At 46.6% G+C, this 20,914-nt stretch overlaps 1 protein-coding gene across 2 annotated transcripts in view; it reads left to right on the forward strand.

Annotated features, from left to right (window-relative positions):
• Nucleotides 1–20,914, forward strand: part of Tbc1d22a (TBC1 domain family member 22A) — a 286,436-nt gene that overhangs the window by 79,074 nt on the left and 186,448 nt on the right. For both annotated transcript variants that reach the window (XM_034517002.2, XM_076911843.1), the window contains exons 5-7: nucleotides 5,300–5,370; nucleotides 12,918–13,046; nucleotides 14,812–14,874. In XM_034517002.2, coding sequence (XP_034372893.1) covers nucleotides 5,300–5,370; nucleotides 12,918–13,046; nucleotides 14,812–14,874 — 263 coding nt within the window. The remainder of the gene's footprint in view (nucleotides 1–5,299; nucleotides 5,371–12,917; nucleotides 13,047–14,811; nucleotides 14,875–20,914) is intronic.

A 20,914-nucleotide genomic window follows, 5' to 3' on the forward strand; every position in this document is an offset into this window, starting at 1 on the left:
GAGGGACGATTCTAGGGCTTGGAAGTGAAGGCCTTGTTGGTAGGCTGAGGAGAGGCAGAACACCTAGCAGAAGCGACACAGGGGCTGTTTCCCTGTGCAGCCCCAAAGCAGCTTTATTTCAGAAGGATTTGTTCGAGCATGTTCTCTGTATGTACAGTATTAAAACAAAGTTCATGGTGCTGCTCAAAGTAGAAAAACATTAATTAGAATAATAACATATGACATAAAAACTTCCTGGTGCACCTGCATGGTAGGTACCAGCAAGCAGGACAGGCTGGCATTCTCCTAGAGATTTACACCTGAGTCACCATGGTTTGTGGCAGAAAGCAGTGTCCCTGCTGGTGTCTGTCCTCTTGCAGAAGAGAAGGCTCTCTGTGGGCAGCTAGCACAGGGCACATGTGTTAGTATTCTTTCATGAAGTCTTTGGGCACAGCCCTCACGTGGTCTTGCAAGTAACACTAGAGGCTTCCTCAGGTAAAGTGGCTGTTCAAAGGTTTTAAAAAATCTGATAAAGTAGAAATTACTCACAGTCTATACTCACAGCAGACTGTCTGAGAGCAGCTGTGTGCCCAGTCCTTTGGGTGTTATAGTTCATTCACTTACTTTAGCGTGTAGTTCTTTGATCACGTCAAGACTTTTGTGCCCTGCTTTTGGGTAGCCACTGCTGTCTGTTCTGGGAATCTTCATTTTTTCCTCTGGGCTCTTCACCTTTTAACTTCTGTACATGCTTTTTATGTGTGAGTACTGTGAACCTTTTCATATGCTACATGAAATTGTCAAACCTGCCACTTGCTCTTTTAATAACCGAGGTCCTTTCATTGTAAAGTTGCCTCCTAACTTGTATATTTAGTTTGTTAATCTTTTTATTTGTAGTTTCTGAGACCCATGTTTCATTTTGGAAGGCCTTTTCCTATTAAAATACAGTAGAATACCGTTTCCCTCTCGTGCTCCAGCCTTTCCTTCACACAGAAACAGCCAGGCTACCTTCATTTAGACTTGGTATCATTCACACCTTGCTTTTGCGGTTAAGATCCAGCCTTTTCTAGAAATAGGTGCAGTGTCATGTGAATGCCGCATTATCCATCTCAGTGCTCATGTGTGCACAGGTTTGCTTTTGAACCATGATTCCTGCCTCATGGGTCTCTTTCCCTTAGGTTCTCACAGAAGGCTCCTGTCTTCATGCCTGTAACTCTGCTGTGAATTTCTTAACTCTCACTGCAAATCTGTTCTTTCTATCTATCTATCTATCTATCTATCTATCTATCTATCTATCTATCTATCATCCATCTATCTGTCTATTTGAGACAAAGTTTATTCCTGGCTGTCTAGACCACCTTGATTTGAACTCACAGAGATCCACCTGCCTTTGCCTCCAGAGTGCTAGGGTTAAAGGTACATGTGACCTTGCCTTTATTTTTTGAAAACATATTTTTAAAGCCTTATTTTTATTATTTTAGATTGTATAGGCATTTGTCTGCATGTGGATTATGTGCATGTGACTGCTGGTATCCACTGGGGCCAGAGGCACCTATTTCTCTGGAGCTGGAGTTCGGATGGCTGTGAGCTATTGATGTGAGTGTTGGGAACTGAACTTGAGTCCTCTAGAAGAGCAACCGTCATCACCGGACCATCTCTCCAGCTTCATTTTTTTTATCTTATTAATTATGTGGTGTATTGTGCACATGTCTTGCATGTGTGTGCACATGTGCATAGAGGCCAGAGGTCAATGTCGTGTTTCTTCCTCAAAAATTTCCACTTATTTTTTTGAGAAAGGGTTCCGTACTGAATTTGGAGTGATGAATTTGTCTGGATTAGCTGGCCAGCAAGGCTCAGGCTCAGGCTCAGGGATCCTTATGGCTACTGCTCCTGCCTGGCCTGCTGGGATACCAACATGTGCTGCTATATAGGCACATGGGTATTTGGGATTGGAATTCAGGCCCTGAGGCTTGTGTGGCAGTCACTCCCTAGGGAGAGGGCCATCTCCTTAGGGCCCCCCTCCCCCGCCCCTCATTATTCTTTTATTTGTTTATTTAAAGTTGTTTTGAAAAATTTATTCTTTTCTCAAGTATTACATTTCAAACGTAGCTTCCCCTCTCCCCTCCCTTCCCACGTTATTCTTATTAAGAATTTTATTGGCTCTCTTAGGGCCTTGCTCTCCAGATGAACTTGTGAAAGTTTGGGATACATCCAGCAGAGCCTGTTGCAATTTTACTTCTCTTTGTATTTTAACCTGGTTTGACTTGTCTTGTTTTTATTTAGCCCCCTTCCCCCCACTCTGATCTTTGCTTTTCTTTCTTGCTGCCCTCCCCTGAAGGCTAAGCTTCCTCAGTCTCTGTGTCCACTTTTGGCCCTCCAGGCTTTTGTCTACAGGCCAGGCTTGCAGGAGCTGCTCCTGGGATTAGATCACCCACTTCTTGACTCAGTTTTTCTGTTGTCATGTTCTCTAAGGAACCAGCCTGACCTTTGGAAGCAACATTCCACACTTAGCTTCCCTAGTTCCCCTGACCCTTTCTCTTGAGGGGTTGGTTTAGTTATGGCTTTGCTTTAGTTATTTTTATGTGGGCTGGAGGTGAGCCCTCTTTGTGCTAGGCATAGAGGCCATATTTGTTGTTGCTCATGGACATGCTTTCTTTACCTCTGGCTGCCTGCCTACTCCAGAGGAACTGCACCTTAAACCTTGTTGAGCCTGACACCTGCCTGTCTCCATGCTCTTCCAAGGGAAACCTGCAAGTTAGTTTTCTCACATGACCTGTACATTTGTTTGTTTGTTTGTTTTGTCTTTGAGACAGGGTTTCTCAGTGTAGCCCTGGCTGTCTCGAAATTTGTATTTTAGAGCAGGTTGGACAGGAACTCAGAGATCTGTCTGCCTCTTTCTCCCAAGTGCTGGGATTAAAGGCATGTGGTACCATGCCTGGCTGGCCTGCTCAGGTTTTAGGTTCATGCCCTTCATAGTTTTCTCTTCTCAGTCACATAGGGAAAAGCTGTTGATTTTGGCAAGCTTGTGCACTGTCCATCCTGTTTAGTGTGGACCTACATTTCCTGCCTCATTCTTGTTTCTTTCTCTCTTCAGTAGGTTGTAGCTGCTCAGGTGGATGGTTTTAACAGTATTTAGTCTCAGTCTAACTGGGATACTGTCAAAGGGAGAGAGATGGTGGCTTCCTTAGGAGTGAGGACTTTTCTTGGAGTCCTGAGCAATTGTGCTATCTCTCAGTATCTAAGCTGGAACCCCAGTCCCATTGCACATTGACCATGGGGAAGGGGCTTAGCCATGCATCAGCACCTCATAGGAGCTGATGTGGGGTGTGCTGGGCCAGCGGCTCATCACATCTGAGCATTTCAGCATTAGCCTCAGAAGTTGTGGGCACTTTGCACAGGCAACATTCTTCTAGAGAAGGAAAGCGTGTTTGGCGTCTTTTCTCTAACAGTAGATTCAGCACACCCATCCCTGCACTCTCAAAGTGAATCTTGTGAACTATTCTTCAGATATACTACTGTGTTTGGATCTGTTAAGACTTTCTTTGGGATCTCTGTATTGATAAGTGGTATTTGACTGTGCTACAAAGTCTTTAAGAGTAGGAGTTAATACAGTGAAGACAGCTTGGAATTAAAGGCCAAGTTACTTAACCTCTCTCAGACCAGTTCTCATTCATGGACAGGGCTCACAGCCCTGATTAATCCAAGCTGCTTTGAGGAGCCAGTGAGATAATGTATGCAAAGCTCTTTTTAAACACTGAATCTCAAGACAAGACAAGAACTTTATCTCATGCTGTATATCGAAGATTCTGTATATTGAAGACTCTCTCTCTCTCTCTCTCTTTCTCTCTCTCTTTCTCTCTCTCTCTCTCTCTCTCTCTGTGTGTGTGTGTGTAACATGGAGATGGCGGCAGAGAACATTAAGCAGTGTGTTTTCTCAGTGCTTTCTTCATAAACCACAGCTAGAAAGCAGTGCTGTGTGGAGGGAGAGGCACAGCAAGGAGGCAGAGGTGCTGTTAGCAGACATTGTTGGCGTACAGATATTAGGTTCCCATTCTCCATGACATCCTTGGGGAGCTGGGGGAGATTTGATGTTTTCTGAGAGTTCTGTGACTGCAGGTTATGGCTGGTGCTGTTGTCCAATTACTCTCTACTTATTTTACTTAGACTTTAGTAATTGGAAAAAGATTAGATGTCAGGACTTTGCATTTTGTTGATTATATTACCAAAGTCTTCTCTGTAATCACTTCTCTTATTCCCGGTATTAATCATGAGCTCTGAGCTGCTAGAAGAGTCTAATAGTAGATTTCTAATGGAAGCAAAGGAAGCAGTTGCCTTTGTCTTGCTGGGACTGGAGTGTGTGGCCATCCCTACACACCCACATGTGCTTTGTAGCCCCCCATGGATATCAGAGACGAGCTAAACCAAGGTCCACTGTCCTATGCGACCATGTCATACTGTGACTTTCCTTACCCTCTAAGGCACTCACTGATATGGCTGCAGGCCCCTCTCTCTCTCTCCATCCTTCTCTGGTTCTCCTCATTAGTGGTATTTGTCAAGACATCCATGCCTGTGTTTGTCTACTTTGAAGCTCTCTTATCCTATCTGTATATTGTGTAGCACACTTTTGTCAGCTGTGTGAAGACAAGCTCACTTCCCCAGAGACAGGGGTGAGGAGACAACTCAGATGGGCATTAAGAAGCAGTGAGTGAGGGCTGGAGAGATGGCTCTGTGATTAAGAGCTCCTCTTCCAAAAGACCTGGTTCAATTCCCAGCACCCACATGGCAGCTCACAACTGTCTGTGACTAGTTCCAGGGGGAATCTGATAGCCTTATACACACATACAAGCAGGAAGAACATCAATGAACATAAAAATAAATCATTACGAAGCAGCAAGTAGGCCGGAGTGGGAGAGAGAAGGAAAGCCTGCTGAACTGTCCAAATGGAGACTTGGCATGTGGGCTCAATGAAAGACAGAATTAGTGGGAGGTGAGGAATCTGGTGCCCTGGATGCTACTGCCCAGAGAGAAAGGGTCTCACTTGTCTCAGGGTGGTACCAGAGATACCTGGTTGCCTTTGACAAATGAGTCCCATCTAAGATTTATGTACAAACAGGCAGTGCTCTGGTTTGCTCTAATAAAGTGGTGTGACTCATTATCTTTTGTGTATAGAGGACATTCACTTTCTGAGATGTTATCATTTAGGCTTACTGTGGTTCCATTTGTGAGGCTCCCTGTCCCCTGAGGACACTGATGGGGTATGGTAAGGTGCTGTAGAACCTTTTGTGACCCTGCTTTTCTTTGTTCTGTTTTTTTCTTCCAACAGAGGAATTACGGAAGCTGAGCTGGTCTGGCATCCCAAAGCCAGTTCGTCCAATGACATGGAAACTTCTCTCAGTAAGTCTGCACGTCAGTGCTCAGCCTAGCTACTTTATTCCTATGAGTCCAGTGGCCTGGCACCTGGCTGGAGGAGTGTGACTTGTTGGCCATGGCCACACACTTGTCTATCTTGGTTGCATAATGACATAGGCCTTTGCTGTGTCCAAGAAGGCATTGTCTAGTTTTAGCTTAATTTCAAGGTTGGTTTGGCAAGTCTGTAAGAAAGAGAAGATGAGCAACAGCTCGTGACAGCTGCGTTCATTCCCACTGACTTCCACCATTAAAGAATCGCTGTGTGCCAGCTTGTGACTCAGGAGCGTACAGCACAGAAGACCATACAGCCCAGAGGAATGGGTGTGCATCAGCAAAGAAGGATCCGCAGTGCTGTTGTTGAACAAGAAGAGGAGGAGGAAGAACAAGAGGAAAAGGGGGAAGAAGAGGAGGAAGTGGAGGAGGAAGAGGAAGAAGAGGGGAAAGAAGGACAGGAAAAGGAAGAGGACAAGGAAGTGGGGCAGGGGATGCTGGACATAGCTTGTTAGTGTGGTGGATAGTGGGGGCCAGTGCCCTGAGTCCCATCATTAAGCTGTCTCTCCAGAAGCCCTCAGGGAAAGTTCAGTGGTTGGTAGCTATCTGCATGCCCTCACTTACAGCTTAAGGTTGGGAGTGAGAATAGTTCATTGGCAGCTTGCTTCTCTTTTTCCTTTGTTTTATTTTTGGAGCTAAGTCACCGGGAACTCCAGGCACCTACTCTAAATTGAGTCTGACTTTCAGTGTTTAAAAGACTTTTGTGCTAATGAGTCGTAATAAATTTTCAGTTCAGTACCTCGTAATCCTAAATGCAGATGCAGCTCTGAACAGCAAATATTTATTGATTAAATATCTCTTGCAATTAAGGGTAGACCTGGTGTGATCACTTGCGCTCTGTTTTGTGGTTGTTTGTAGCCACATTTCCAAATGTCCTTTAGAAGAGGTTATGACTCTTGATTGGTTTGTAGGCAGCTATAATGTAAATGTCGGGAAGTCCATATGTCATAGTGTTGTGCTCATCAAGAACTGGCTGGTCTAGGTGGAAAGGTTTATGAGAGGTTCTTGCTCTTTCCGTCACTTCTGCGCCTGTGCATGTCATAGCTGCAGTCCCCTGAGCTTCTTAGCTGCACAGTGGTTGCCATGTCAGTAGGCAGAGAGCATCAGAGGAACAGCAGGGTTTGAGGTGGGGTGAGTGGTTGATAACCCCACTATGTTGGTGTGGACCCAGAAGTCTATGAGGAGTGCTGGTAGTATAGACCAAAGAAAAACTGTAGGGGCCTTTCCAGAAACACCAAAGGCTGTCGAGACCCAGCTGCTTCTAAGAAGAGGTCAGAGGCCCAGGCGTGCAGCAGGATAAGTCCAGCAGAGTTTGGCACAGTGTACTTGTGAGGTATTCAGGGCGTAAGTGTCAGCCAAGGGGATGGGCTGGGATGGTACAGTTCGTGGCCGGTTCCTAGGGTCAGTTTTGTGAAGAGGAGGCATTACACTGTGTCTCTGAGACCATTGCAGGTGTACAAGGCAGGCAGGAAGGCTAGGGCAATTCTAAGGCCTGAATTGTCAGGTGAGAAGGAAAATTCCAGGTTAGTGAGAAAATCTGCACTTTGCCATGGAGGTAGTACAGACAAGTGGGCATGCCAGGCAAGACTCCTTGGCACCATTGCAAGCTCATAGTGTACCTCTGAAGGATGTCAGTGTTACCTGCACAAGGGAGTTGGGCAGGTCACAAGGCTGAAGGGTGCAGTATCAGTGGGGCTGGTTAGTAGCACAGACTAGGCAAGTGCTTCCTCTTCAGGCCTCCTTGGGAAGGCAGGGTGGAGGGCCAGGGATCAGGAGGAGACCATGTGTATGGTTGATCCCAGATAACATGGCTCTCATCCTGAAGGACTTGAGCCAGGGATGTATAGCTATTTCTGGAAGGAGAATAACCTATAAAAACCATTGGTTAGTATAGTTATTTGCTGGAGACTAGTGGAACTCTGCATGTTTCAGGCATTATGTTTGGTGCTAGAAAAAGACAGGGTATGCCTGAGACTAAGTGCCAGCCCTCTTGGGTCCCGCACAACACAGAGAAAATGCCTACCCTTGTTACTACACAGTGCAGGCCAGGGCTTACTGCACAGAAAAGGAGCCATTTCCCCAGGACCCTGTTTCTGTGCCCTAGGCACGCTATGTGCCCCACTTGTCCTTTATTGGATGTTTGCTATGTACAAGACAAGGCATACTCAGATTTACTCAGAAGCTGAGTTATATCCTCCAGAGAAGGAGCAAGTGACTGTCACCAAGTTAGTTATGTGCAATGTCTAGCAGTAATGGGGTCCCCCCGGGGGGGCATTAGGGAAGCTAGAAGGGGTTTGAGTTGGGGCAGGGTCAGTTGGAATGGCTGAGAAGGAGTCAATGGCCAAGGCTACATGTATTTATTTACGGAGGGAGTCTAGCTGCTAGAGCAGGCAGAGCCTGGCTCCTGGGCACGGGCACGGGCATGGGCATGGGCTGTTGAGCACTTGGTACTTGGTTCTGTGATGTTTTTCCTTTGACGTCTGCTGCCTGGAGGCTCAGGACCTGCACAGGAGAGGAAGCCATTTAGCTGGGATGCTAGTCAGACATGGAGTGGTCAGGCAGGAGTTGGTCAGAATTGGTGGGGTTTTTCTCAGCTAGAACTAGCTGGACCCTGGAGTTTGCATGAGAATGACTTCCTTATTTGATGGCAGCTTGCAGATGTTGTCATCTTCAGCACATATCTTAGTTGGCGTTACTGTGGTTATGATGAAACATCATGCCCAAAAGCAAGCTGGGGAGGAAAGGTTTATTTGGCTTATATTTCTACACCTATAGTCTGTCACTGAAGGAAGTCAGGACAGAAACTCAAACAGGGTAAACCTGGAGGCAGGAGCTGACGCAGAGGCCATGGAGGGGTGCTGCTTACTAGCTTGTCTCCTGTGTCTTGTTCAGCCTGCTTTCTTATAGAACCCAGGACCACCAGCCCAGGGATGGCCCCACCCACAGTGACCCCCACCTGACCACTCCATGTCTGACTAGCTGTGGTCTTTTTTTATCTGGTTGTATTTAACTGTCACTTGGGAGGTTGGGCAATACTGATACATGGGCTCACTAGGGGACCCAGGTTGAACCCCAGTGTTCTAGGGTTCCAGGCAGTACGGAAGACAGGACCAGAATGCTTATGAACCAGATAGGAAGCTGGTCACTGAGAAATGCATGGCCCCACCACAGGCAGCTGCTCACTGGGCCTGACACACCCAGACTAGGGGGCTGGACTGGGTGGCTGCGGGTGAGTGGGGGCTAGATTATGAACTTAGTTCAAGGTCTGTCTCACTAGTGACTTTCCTCCAGTATGCCCACAGTTTGTCATCAGCATAGTTCTAATGTTTGTGGGCAAGTGTTACTTTTAATTAATGAGAGGAAATTCTTCTGTAGAGGAGAAATCTAGCTGTGTGGCTCTTATTCTGAAGAGCTCTGTAGCCAGGGCACCCCATTAAACACTAGCACTAATATTTAACTTTTAAATTACATGCAAGCAGCATAGGGCCTTTTTCAAAATTAGTCCCAAAGAGAATCATATTTTTGATTCTTTTTTTTTTAACTAACTGTTTCAGAAAGAGTGAACAAAAACTAATTAAAGATTTAACATGAGGATATTGGCTAAAAATGACAGTGAGGCTCTAGTATCAGCGGAGCGTCTTTCAGTGTGTTACAGTCGGTTTGCATATGAACGCAGTGGGAGGGAACACATTGATTTTTGTGTCACCAGGACAGTTTGGATTTAAGTATCTGCATGCATTGTTTTACATTTATGATTAGTGTTTTTATAGCATGCTAATACAGCAATTAAGTCTTCTGTAGTTCTGTCATTTAAAATTCATTGCATACTTGAATGTATTCCATTTGCATAATTTCTAGTCTTGCTTAATTATCAAGAGGCCTGCACTTGCACATGTGTTTTTTTCCTCTAGGAAGGGGATGGCAGGAAAATGGGTGGGCCTTTTATGATGCATACTTGCCTTTTAGAATTTGTGTTTCCTTAAGTTAACATTCTGGGAGCAGGAGACCTCCTGAGAGTGCTCATTCTGTTCCCTAAGGATGCTGGTAGCCGTGGCTATCTACGCCTTCCCGGCTGACCACTCTGGAGCTCCAACTCCTGGAATTGCAGACTGGGCCTGGGCTCTTTGCCCTGGCTGTTGAACGCAGTAGCCAGCCTTTCATCTGCCAGGCTCTGTTTTGGTCTTTGCTCAGCCTGGACCCATTTCCTGCACCCCTCCGAGCTCTATGTAGTTTCCCAGTCTCTCTACTGTCTCAACCAAACCAAGCCAGGAACCTGTGCTAACTTAAGTCTCTCCCTAAGACCTTAGTTCTGTGTCATCTCTCTTCAACTTGCTAACATCATCCATTCATCCAGCAAGCCTTTGCTGAGTATCTGTTATGGGGGACCATTGTTCTAAGCCCTTGGGTATATCTCTGAGATGAAAGGGAGAGCTTACATTGTGACTGGAAGAGATAAAGTACATTGGGTAGGAGAAGTTGGCAGAGGTGATTGATGGGTGCTGGTCACGATAGGAGCAAGATCAGAGTGCTGTTTACGTGCGTGGTCCTTACTATTTCAGGGCCATATTGAGTGCCATGTAGATCACACTGTCCCATTGATCCCCAGAAGGGGTCGGCATGGATGTTGACGAGGGATGACCAACGAGTTGCAGAAACAATGGGTCTGAGACCTGAGACAGCAGAGGGAGAGTGGAGACTGCAGGAGGTGTGGGATTGTGGAACGGTTGTCACTGGCTGCAGACATCTGAACAGGACTTATCAGACTTGATCCTAAGGTGCCAGTCCGGTCAGTGTCGTGGGCCTGCTTCAGGTCCCAGTGGAGGAAATAGTGAGTTCAAAGGGAGACCCTTAGGCAGGAGGTGTGGTGTTTGAGGCACGTTTAGCCAATTAGAAGGTAGAGAATCTGTCCCATCAGGGAGGAGCATGTATGCTCTGGCCAGGGAAGAGGAGAGGCCAGTCAGGGCCCAGGCAGCCTGGGATCATATCTTGAGTGTAACAAGAGGCTATTGAGAGTTTAAGGGGCTGCTATGGTCAAGTGGTCTCCACTTTACCATATGTTGTGGTAAAGTGTGGGTCTCCAAAGCCATAGTGCAGAGATAAGTCTCACCAGGATGGAGAATGGAGGGGGTGGGGCATATATCTCTTACATGGACAGCTCTCTGCAATCTGGCTTCACCCTAGAGCCACCTTGTTCCACACATTGCACAGAGGACACAGGTGTTGCTGTGTGTGTGACAAGGCCTCAGTCTGGGCTGTGCCTAGGCTCTCTGTGAGCCGGAGTCAGCTGGCATCCCTGACAGGTGTGCGATTGGAGGTTCAGGGCGGGGTGATGTTGTGGGGAGGCCTTGGCTTGAGTCTGACCTCACATATCTGTGGCTCTGATCATGCCACCATGGTTTGCCAAGTCTGTTTCCCCGTCTGAAAGTGGGAACCTTGACTACCTCTGAATGGCTAGGACTAAAGGAGCACCGAGGTGCCCTGTGCCTGGGGGTTGCACCTTCCTTGGAGGCCCCGTGGATGGGCAGTTACCCCACAAAGAACACAATGTATTTTAGGAAATTGTTATTCTTTAAGTTCATATGAACAGAAATCTGTACCCTACCCTTGTAATTTTGTGCCAACTCAGGGTCAGTCTCTGCTCTACAGAGAAGAGGGGAAGGGAAGGGAAGGGAAGGGAAGGGAAGGGAAGGGAAGGGAAGGGAAGGGAAGGGAAGGGAAGGGAAGGGAAGGGAAGGGAAGGATCTGAGGGATGTGCTTTTCTGTAGAGAACCCTGTGTCATGAGCCTTTCTTCCCCTTGAAAGCAGCTATACACTATTCAACAAGCAGGCACAGTAGTTGGCGTCTCCTATTGTCAAATGGCAGTTAATCACAGTACGGGTATGCCTGTGATTTTATTTTTTGGTTTTGGGTTTTTAGAGACAGGGACTCACTATATAGCTCTGGAACTCTCTGTGTAGACCACGTTGGCCTCAAACTCACAGAGATCCATCTGCCTCTGCCTTCCAAATGCTTAAAGCCATAGGCCACAATTCCTGGCTGTGATTTTCAAGTGCAGCGTATGAACCTGAATGTTGGGTAATGGGTGTTTTCCTAAAAGGATCAATTGTACATCAACAACTAGGGCCATCTCCAAGTGAGGCCCTGCTCTTCATCACAGGACATTACGGGGTACAGCAACCCTCCACAGGCCTCACCTGTAGACCTGGAAGGAGACAGTGCCTGACAGACCTGACTGGAAGGAGACTGCATCTGTGCTTACCCTTCAGCATTGCTCCTTGCTGTGTCACCCACAGCCTCCTGGGGAATGCAGATTCTTACTGCGTTCTAGCAAAGCAGCTAGAATGGAGGAGACTGTGGGAACTTTTGTTGGAGTAACTGTGTGCCAGCAAGGCTGTGCAACAGCTTGAGCCTCACCCTTGTGCTCAATCTGTCGCTGCACAGATTGCCTGTATTCACCTGGATTCATGGAGGCAGCAAAGAACAGCCCTGGGCTTGGGGTTACCCAGTGGTGTGTCCAGTCAGTGCTGGCTGGAGTGCGAAAGGGTGTCACCTCCTTGGAAAAGATCAGGCAGTTCCTTAAAACCGCTGTCTACATTCTGATGCGGCACCTCTGCCCCTTGCTGTTTGGCTCTGAGAAGTCAGAGATGCATCCCTCCAAAGCCTGCAAGAATACCCACTGAGCTTTGTTCATTCTTCAGGAGCTCACCAGAATGGCCTGACATGTGCCATGCACACTCAGACCCAAAGTGGTCTCAGAAGAGAGGGTGCACAAAATCCTGGGTTTTGAGTTTGTGTTTGGAGAGTCCAGACAGACCCAGTCAGCTTTAGTGAGAAACTAGCCCTTCCAGGGCCCAGGTGGGATGGTGGGAATGGGCTGCAGAGAACACCATCACTTTGGGCAATGGAACGTGCCTTCTGTCTTTCTGGAAACAGTAGTCACCTGCCTGAAGCTTTCCTTGAGGCCATAGGCCTGTGCTTAAAATTAAAAAAATGTAAAGTTATACCGTATATATCATATTATAAGATTAACTTAAGACACAGACAAGGAAACAAATAAGAAGCCACATAGAAAACTGTCCATTTGATGTATTTAAAAGTGCCAGGAGCCCCAGAGGCTTTGGAGAAGAGGTACATTTGCCCACATGACAGCTCTGTGCACATAAATGCAAAGTGTGTGTCTATGTGTGCATGGTTTGAGTGTGAGACCAGACATGTTCCCTATTTCTTTTTCTTGTGGATGTAAGTCCTGTGGAGAAGGGCTTTACTGTCTCCATGCTGTGTGCCAAGAAAGCATTGTGTCTGGGTGTCATGAGATGACTTTTGTTGGAAGTGAGTGACTAGGAACTGGCTAGTGACACTGGTAGGGCGTGCTGGTGCTGCATGCTGTCCTGATGTCCCACTGTCCTGCCTCTTTGTTCTGTCTGCCTGAGCCGTACTGGATCACAGTAACTACAATGCCTGCGTTTCTTTGTTCCTCCAGGGTTACCTTCCTGCCAATGTTGACCGAAGAGCAGCCACGCTGCAGAGGAAACAGAAGGAGTACTTCGCTTTCATAGAGCATTATTACAACTCTAGGAATGACGAAGTTCACCAGGACACGTACCGCCAGGTGTGTGGGGTCTCTCCCTTTTCCATGTATCACCCAGCACTGGGATTTGGAGGTGGTTTGCAGGGCGTGTGTTTCATCTGTCAGGAACCTGATAGGCTTACAGATTTATAGTTTCTAACAATAACCATTTGAAAGCAATTAATATCAATTGGCTACCCGTGGCAGATCTGACTTGTTTGTGTTCCTTCTCAGAGGTAGAGCATGAGGCTTCAGTCACATTACAAAATAGATGCTGAGATCTGTTAGTGATGACCAGCTCTGCCTTGGGTGATGGTTGGCATGTGATACCTTGGCCTGTGCCCAGCATTCTATAGCCTGCTTCTGTAGGGCAGTGCCTTGGCCTGGGCCTTGATCTAGTGCCTTCCTGCACTGGATTATTGAGTCTTTACTGTCTACTGAAGGTTATATCCAGGGCACATGGAGGTAGTTAGTGATAATATTTGCCTGGCTTGCCTTCCTCCCTGTAGGTTATTCCTGCTGATATTTGTGGCCTTTTCCCAATTTTTTCAGGCCTGTTATTGATGAAGCAGGCCAGGGGCAGGACATAGGGTATGATGCATACACTGTTCTGGCTGCATAAGAAACACATTGCCTGTGGATCTTTGCAGTATCTGGTATAGAGGCAGGTCAGGCTTGCTTCTCATCTTGTAGGAGGCCAGCACACAGTCCATCTGTTCATAGGACTGTCACCAAAGGGAACAATGCACTAGCATTGGCTCCCAGGATGCCTTGCTTGTGGACCTGTGCAACCCTGTTCCTCGCCTATACCAGGACTCCTACATGTGGCCCTCCTGAGTCTGTGTAGGTGTCCCTCAGCAAGGGTGTCCATGGGGTTTCTTTCCGAGTGCTCTGTGTATGAATTAATCTCATCTTGTTCCCTTGTGCTGAGGACTCAGACTCTGTCATCAGTAGCCCTTTGAAGGACACAGAGAGCAGGCTTTTTGTAGGTGGAGAGGCTGAACCTAAGTGGCTTTCTCTTGGCCACAGGCTGTAGTGTCAGAGTGAAATGGTGACCCTATTTACTAGGTGTTTGCTGCCTCTCTGCACATGGATGAGGATGGAACTAAACTGTAGAGTCCCCTTTGGGTTAAAATATGCTGTCTCCCTCAGTTTGTGCAGGCTGTTTCCCTGGAGCCCCAGAGTGATGCTAGTGTTACTGGTGTGGGGTGTGCTCCTGGGATGTGGAGCCAGCCTGTGGTGTGTTCAGCTGTGTTCAGAGCACCCCTGGTGGGTCACCTCTTAAACCCCACCCTCAGACGGTCTCCACTGCAGTGCTGGCAAACACTGTCAAAACTCTCATGTCAGATGGTGCTCAGACAGGAATCTGCTGACACCAGCAGAGACTTTCAAATGCTTCCTTTAGTGTGTCCTAGATTCCTCATGGACATTGAGAAATAGAAGAGAATGTGGCCTATGTTACAGACAGCGCTGTCACTGCTGAAATAGGGCACTGTCAGTGTCCTTGAATCATGCCTAGTGTCAGGCTGAAAATCAATGTGCACTGATTGCATTGGCTTATGTTACTGAGGAGCCAAGGGCCCACTCTATTCCTAACCATACTGTGAGCGTTGCTAGACGGTGAAGGGTCAGGCATGCCTGTCACCTGAGGACAGTCTAGCCTAGCCAGGGGGAGTGTGTTTCTGGGTGCTTCCTGTGGAAGAGCCTGGTGACAGTTCTTTCAGAGCAGGTTAAGGGCAAATCACATGTGTCGTCAAGGACTGTTCTCATTCTATAAGATAAATATACGTCTCTCCTGCATCTGCAGATCCATATTGACATCCCACGGATGAGCCCAGAAGCACTGATTCTTCAGCCCAAGGTGACGGAGGTAAGAGGAGCGCTGGCCAGGTGGGCAGTTTCTGTTGATGCCTGTCTCTGTGTGACCATTGCTCACTGCACTCGAGGGGCCTGATCCAGGAAGACCCCAAAGTTCATAATTGGTGGACATGTGAATCACTGATTGTTCTCAATTTTTTTAATGTATACCAGAAAAATTCAGCAAAAAGAATATATGCAATGTGTGTGTGAGTATTTATAGTAGAAACTTATTCCCTTGAATTTAGGAGTTAGAACCTCTCCAGTGCTGACCTGCTGCCTCTATTGAGTTTGAAACTGGTAGCATAGAAACTATTTCTCCATGCCCATGGTTCTGCTATGGCAGCTCCATTTCTGTCCCCCATCCCCACAAAAAAGAGGTGGACTATTCATCTCCAAATTATATTTTGCTGTACTTTGTGACTTCAACACTAAGGAAGCAGTGTGGTGCTATTGTTGTGTCTTGAGCTGTGTGTTCCTTTCTTTGTGCAATTCAGTCTCTGCAGCCTGTGCTTTCTTTTACTTGTATGGCAGTCGGGGTAAATGTTTGGGTACTTCCTAGTGCTCTGCAGTTGGGACAGTGTCACTAGAATCGTCACATCCATTATGCAGGTATACCCCTGTGAGAATTTCCCCAAGGCTTTCTGGATAACATCAGCATGTTTTCTGGTGGGTTCTGCAGACAGGGCTCACCTGAAGTGCTGGAAACCTGGATTTTCAATCCTTGGCACTTTTTGGAACATGGCCAGGTTCCTGAGCTTCTATGTCTGGTGGATATTCCCATCATGCTCCTGGTTTCACGTTCCTTGGCTACTAGTGGGTAAAGAGCCTCTCTGTATATAGAGATGAGCATTTTCTTTGTCCCCGTTCTGTTAAATGCTTGTTACTGGCTTTCTTGTTACCTTCTTTCTTGTTTTTACCATTAAAGAAAAATAAGTTTGTGATGTTTATACATCTGGGGTTCTAATTCTTTGCCGGGTATTTGATGGGACAGGCTTAGCTCTGCTGAGTTGAATGTGATGCCCTTGTAGGTTATCATGGGACACTTCCTTTAAGAACTCTTTTCCCACAACATCTGTCTCATAAATGTTCTCCCATCTCCTCATCTGGAAGTTTTCTTTCTGCATTCTGTGTTTAATATGTAGCTGATAGCAGCACCTATGGACAGTCAGTCACAGTGGGAGCTGTGCAGGGACTTGGGCTTATAAGCTCAGTGTTGGATCTGTCTACGCACACCACCTTCCTAGGCATCCATAGGGACGTCAGTGCCACCTCCCTCCTCTTCCTAGTTGCCTGGATTCTCTTAGTCTTAATAATTCAAGTCATTTTCTGAATCATGTAGCCGGGGTTTTTAAAGTCTGTTTGATTTGTGAATGGGATTGCTTGGAGTCTTTAGATCTGCTCAGCAGGCCCTCGTCCACTGAGCTCCGTCTCCCGTCCTATTTTTACGTGTTATTTTGAGATCAGGTCTTTCAGAGTTGCCCAGGGTAGCCTTGAACTTACTGTAGCTTGCACATACCCTGAGGTTCTTGCCTCATCCCACCAGGTAGCTGAGACCACTGACCTGGGCCACTAGACGGAGGCAAACCTTTATGAAAGGCCTTATGTATGTTTTATTAGATTTATTCTTAACCTTATATTTTTGTCACTAAAGTAAGTGGTATCTCTTTAAAGTAGACTTACTATCTGAAATACTTTGTTTTTCATCTTTATTTTCCCCCAGTAAATGCATTTTGAAACGTGGACATCTCTTGCCTGCGCAGTAAAGCTGCTAAAAATCCTGACATTGCTGAAGTAAAAGTGCTCATAGATTGTGGAGCACAAAAGGGGAGAATGAGTTTCCATAGGAGCGCCCGCTCTGAGGCACTTGTCTTTGATTGCCCTTCTCAGTGGTGTGCTTACAGTGGCCGGAAACAAGGGTAATGCATTATGACCTCTTCTTTACTTAAGTTTTTCTTTTAACATGGAAAATAGACCTTGGTGTGTGTGTGTGTGTGTGTGTGTGTGTGTGTACGCTGCTCATAGAGCTGGCCTTGTGGCCTTTGGCCACAGTTATGGTCCAAAGTCACTACCATTGCCTTGTGATCAGGCCTTAGCCCTTTTACTTAGGACTATCTTCCTGGCAGTGGGTTTTGCTCAGCCCTGGGACTCCTCCAGAGGTAAGAGGTGTGTATATTTAGCAGTTGGCAGGGTGGAACAGGGGCTGGGCAGTCTTTAGGACAGGAAGACCTCTGTGGGGAAGACTATCCAGGCTGGCCAAGTGTGACCATGGATCACTTGAGCATGAATGTGTATTTAGGGATATGAAATGAGGAGCAGGTCCTTGAGGAAAAGCATGGGATGGTGTTGGCCAGTATGCAGGAGCCAATTAGATTTCTGGCAGCTTAGAAGTTGGGATGTGTCTATCCACAAATCTATTGCCATGGTAACTTCATGAGATAGAAGTTGACGACTGTCCGGAGCTAGTTGTTTGTCTGACAGTTGGTTGCCACTGTGTGCTTGGCTTTAACCTCAGAGTGCAAGCAGCTGCCTGGTTCTCTTGTTCACATTTGCTTTCCACTAGAGGGAGTTATAATAAGACACAGGTAGGAAAGAGCAGGCATATCGCTCTGACGTCCTGGAAGTTGGCAGTGTGGTACTACTTGTATCCTGGTCACTTAGCTTGGTGACCTGGAGTTACTCCACTGGATGGAAGCTGGGAAGGTGAGCCTGGGTCCTGAGTGTAGAAGCTCATGTGACAGCTTGGGGAGGCTCTGTGGTGTTTCCTGAAATCAGCCTTTTTTTTCCCCTCCAGTATTGTTATGTGAAAGAAAAATCACTTTCACTTTTTAGTCCCCACCCGTTTTGTTGATGAACTCCATCTTAACATAACCTGTGACATTTAGCTGTTTGCGGCTAGTCTTGTGTGTTTGGTGAAGATGCTGCCAAGTTCAACATCTGCCCAGTGGCCTTTCCTTCGTACCTGTCTTGTTGTCTGCCTTCTGCTTTTTTAGAGCAGTCTCAGGTTCAGAAGTAAGGTTGCTGCCAGGGTGTGATGTCTTGTTACATATGAACAGACATAGGGTAGTGAACCACACAGGTTTTGAAACTGAATTTTTGACCGGAAACTGCGAGTGGCTATAGGAGCCACCTGTGACTGGAAAAGAAGGGATGTTCTTGCAATGAAGGTACCTATGGAGCATCAGCCTCTTCTGTCAGGCTTTTAGGTTTCACAAGTAGAGGTGGCAGCCTCCCCAGAGCCAGATCTGGTCCCCGTGTGCCTAGGTATGGTTGGGGTGGGGGTAGGGATGGTGTCATGTGCTGGTCCCTGCTTCCATAGTGCTGTTCTCCTGCCCTGTTGACAGGCCTCCTAAACTGCTGGTACACCTGTGCTTACCAGGTGGCTGAAGGTGCTTTGGGGACCTGGCAGCAGTCCCCCCTTTTGCTGTGACTGTGCTACAGTCTCCCCACCCGAAGTTCTGTAAGGCAAGAACCTCATTGGATGATTCCTAACCTCACCAGGGTCTTCAGGCCCCTGCCAGGGAGACGCTGGTTCCTCTTTTCATTGCACCCTGATGTTTCTCATTGGGTTTTCTTCCCCCATGTGGGCATGCTGCATTTAGAGCAATGAACTGGGCATCTCTACAGCCTCTCAATACTGGGGCCAGTGTCTCCCACATCTGTTTTACCCTTGTCACTTTACTTGATGTCTTAGTTATAGTTCTATTGCTGTGAGGAGACACCATGACCAAGGTAGTTTATTGAAGAACATTTAATCAGGTTGCCTTACAGTTTCAGAGGGTGAATCCATGATCATTATGACAAGGATCATGACAGCTGGCAGGCAGGCATGGCGCTGGAGCAGGAGCAGAAAGCTCACGTCTGATCTGAAAGTTATAAGCAGAGAGAGGGGGTGAGACTGGGCCTGGTGTGGGCCTGTGTGAGACTACCCCTAGTGACACACCTCCTTCAGCAAAGCCCCACATCCTCATCCTTCCCAAATGGCCCACCAACTGGGAACCAAGCATTCAAATGTATGAGCCTGTGGGACCATTCTCTTTCAGACCACCACACTTGGTGTCATGCTCCCCACTTCTAATTTACAAGTGGGGCCACAGTTTAAGAGTCCAGAAAAATCTTACTTGCTACCGAATCAGTTCTTCACACTTTGCTGGTGTCTGTTGGTGTCATTCATTTCTTTTCTCTGTTTTTGTGGCAAAACCAGAGGCAAAAATCAGAAGGCTGCCCTTAACATGTATGTCATGTCAAAGAAGTCTAAGAGTTTTAATCTCAGGACCTCACTATCAGGCACAAGGTAGAGAATGGTGCTGGTGTCCTTGAAGTCTCTTCTTGTACCACAAGCTCTTCTGTATGATGTAAGTAACTTTTACCTCTGTGATAATGGTGGCTCTCTAGTTCTTTGTCATGTCTTTGCCAGTGGCACAAGTATGGACTGTCCTTCTTGATGGTGGGCATTGATGGCCAATGCCAGCTGCGTGCTCATGTGTAGTGCCCCTTGGGCAGTGCAGCCTTGAGTGTGTCTGCCCGTCATGATGATGGACATTGACAGATGGTGCCAGCAGTGTGCTTGCTAGGTAGGAAGTTTCACTAGGGTGTTTTTGTTCATATATAAAGTGCATCAGTTGGATTTACCCCATCATTATCTACTTACCTGTTCACTAATAATCCCAGTTTTACTTTCTTTTAAAAAACTAATAATATGATATGATATAATATATTTCACTAAAACATTTTACACATGTAGGTGATATACTTTGCTTGTGTTTCCTGCCATTAATTATCCTTCTTATTTTTTCCTTTTTCTGTTCTTCTACTTGTTCCATTCCCCTAACCAATACTCTCTTCCAGTCTTCTTTCTCTCTCTGTCTCTCTCCATCTCTGTTTCTCTCTCTCTTTGTTTCTCTCTCTCTGTTTCTCTCTGTCTCTCTCTCTCTCTGTCTCTCTCTCTCTCTCTCTCTCACACACACACACACACACACACACACACACACACACACACGACGTGATCTAGCTTATTTCACTTAACATGATGCACTCCTGTTCCACCCATTTTATCCTTTGTAGCTGAGTAAAACTTCATTGTCTACATATACCACATTTTCGTTACTCATTCATCTGTTAATGGATATCTGGGGTGATTCTGTTACTTGGCTGTTGTGCATAGCGTTGTAAATGTGCTTAATTCTCTCCAGCTAACTAGCCAGAAGTGGTGTCACAGGATCATATGACAGTTCTATTTTGGGTACTTTGAGGACTTTAGACTGATTTTCACAGCGGCCACCCCAGTTTATATCACCAGCTGAGGGATGAAGTGCTCCTTTCTCACCTGCGTTAGTTGTTGTTTTAAAGGTAGCCATTTTGACTCAGGTGAGATAGACTTTAAATGAAGTTTGGATTTGTTATTACCCTCATGGTTAAGGATGCTTAACTTTTGTTGACGTATTTATTGGCCCTATCTCTTTCCTTTTTAGGGACCTGTGTGTTCAGTTCATTTGCCCGTTTATTGACGGGATGAGTTTTTGGTGTTCAGCTCTTTGTGGTTTTTTAGATTTTAGATTCCCACCCAGTCAGATGGCAAAGACCTCCTGCTGTCTGTCCTGCAGGCCGTCTCTGCACTCTGCTGAGTTGTTTCCTTTGATGCATTATACAGTCCCATTTATCAGTTTTTGCTGAGGTATCCTGACCCCTGAAAGCCCTAGTCTTATGTTTTTCTCTAGAAGTTCAAAATTTGATGTCTTATGTCTATGATCTATTTTGAATTGTTTTTTTTTAATTGGGTGAGAGATAGGATCTAAGTCATTCTTCTCCAGTGGTTTAGGAAAAGGCTGTTTTTCCTTCTCTGTATGCTTTGGCACCTTTATGGAAAGTCAGGTGGGAGCCGGGCAGTGGTGGCGCACGCCTTTAATCCCAGCACTTGGGAGGCAGAGGCAGGCGGATTTCTGAGTTCGAGGCCAGCCTGGTCTACAGAGTGAGTTCCAGGACAGCCAGGACTACACAGAGAAACCCTGTCTTGGAGGAAAAAAAAAAAAAAAAAAAAGAAAGAAAGTCAGGTG

Source organism: Arvicanthis niloticus, chromosome 13 (genome assembly GCF_011762505.2).
Source record: "Arvicanthis niloticus isolate mArvNil1 chromosome 13, mArvNil1.pat.X, whole genome shotgun sequence".
Classification (NCBI taxonomy): Eukaryota; Metazoa; Chordata; class Mammalia; order Rodentia; family Muridae; genus Arvicanthis; species Arvicanthis niloticus.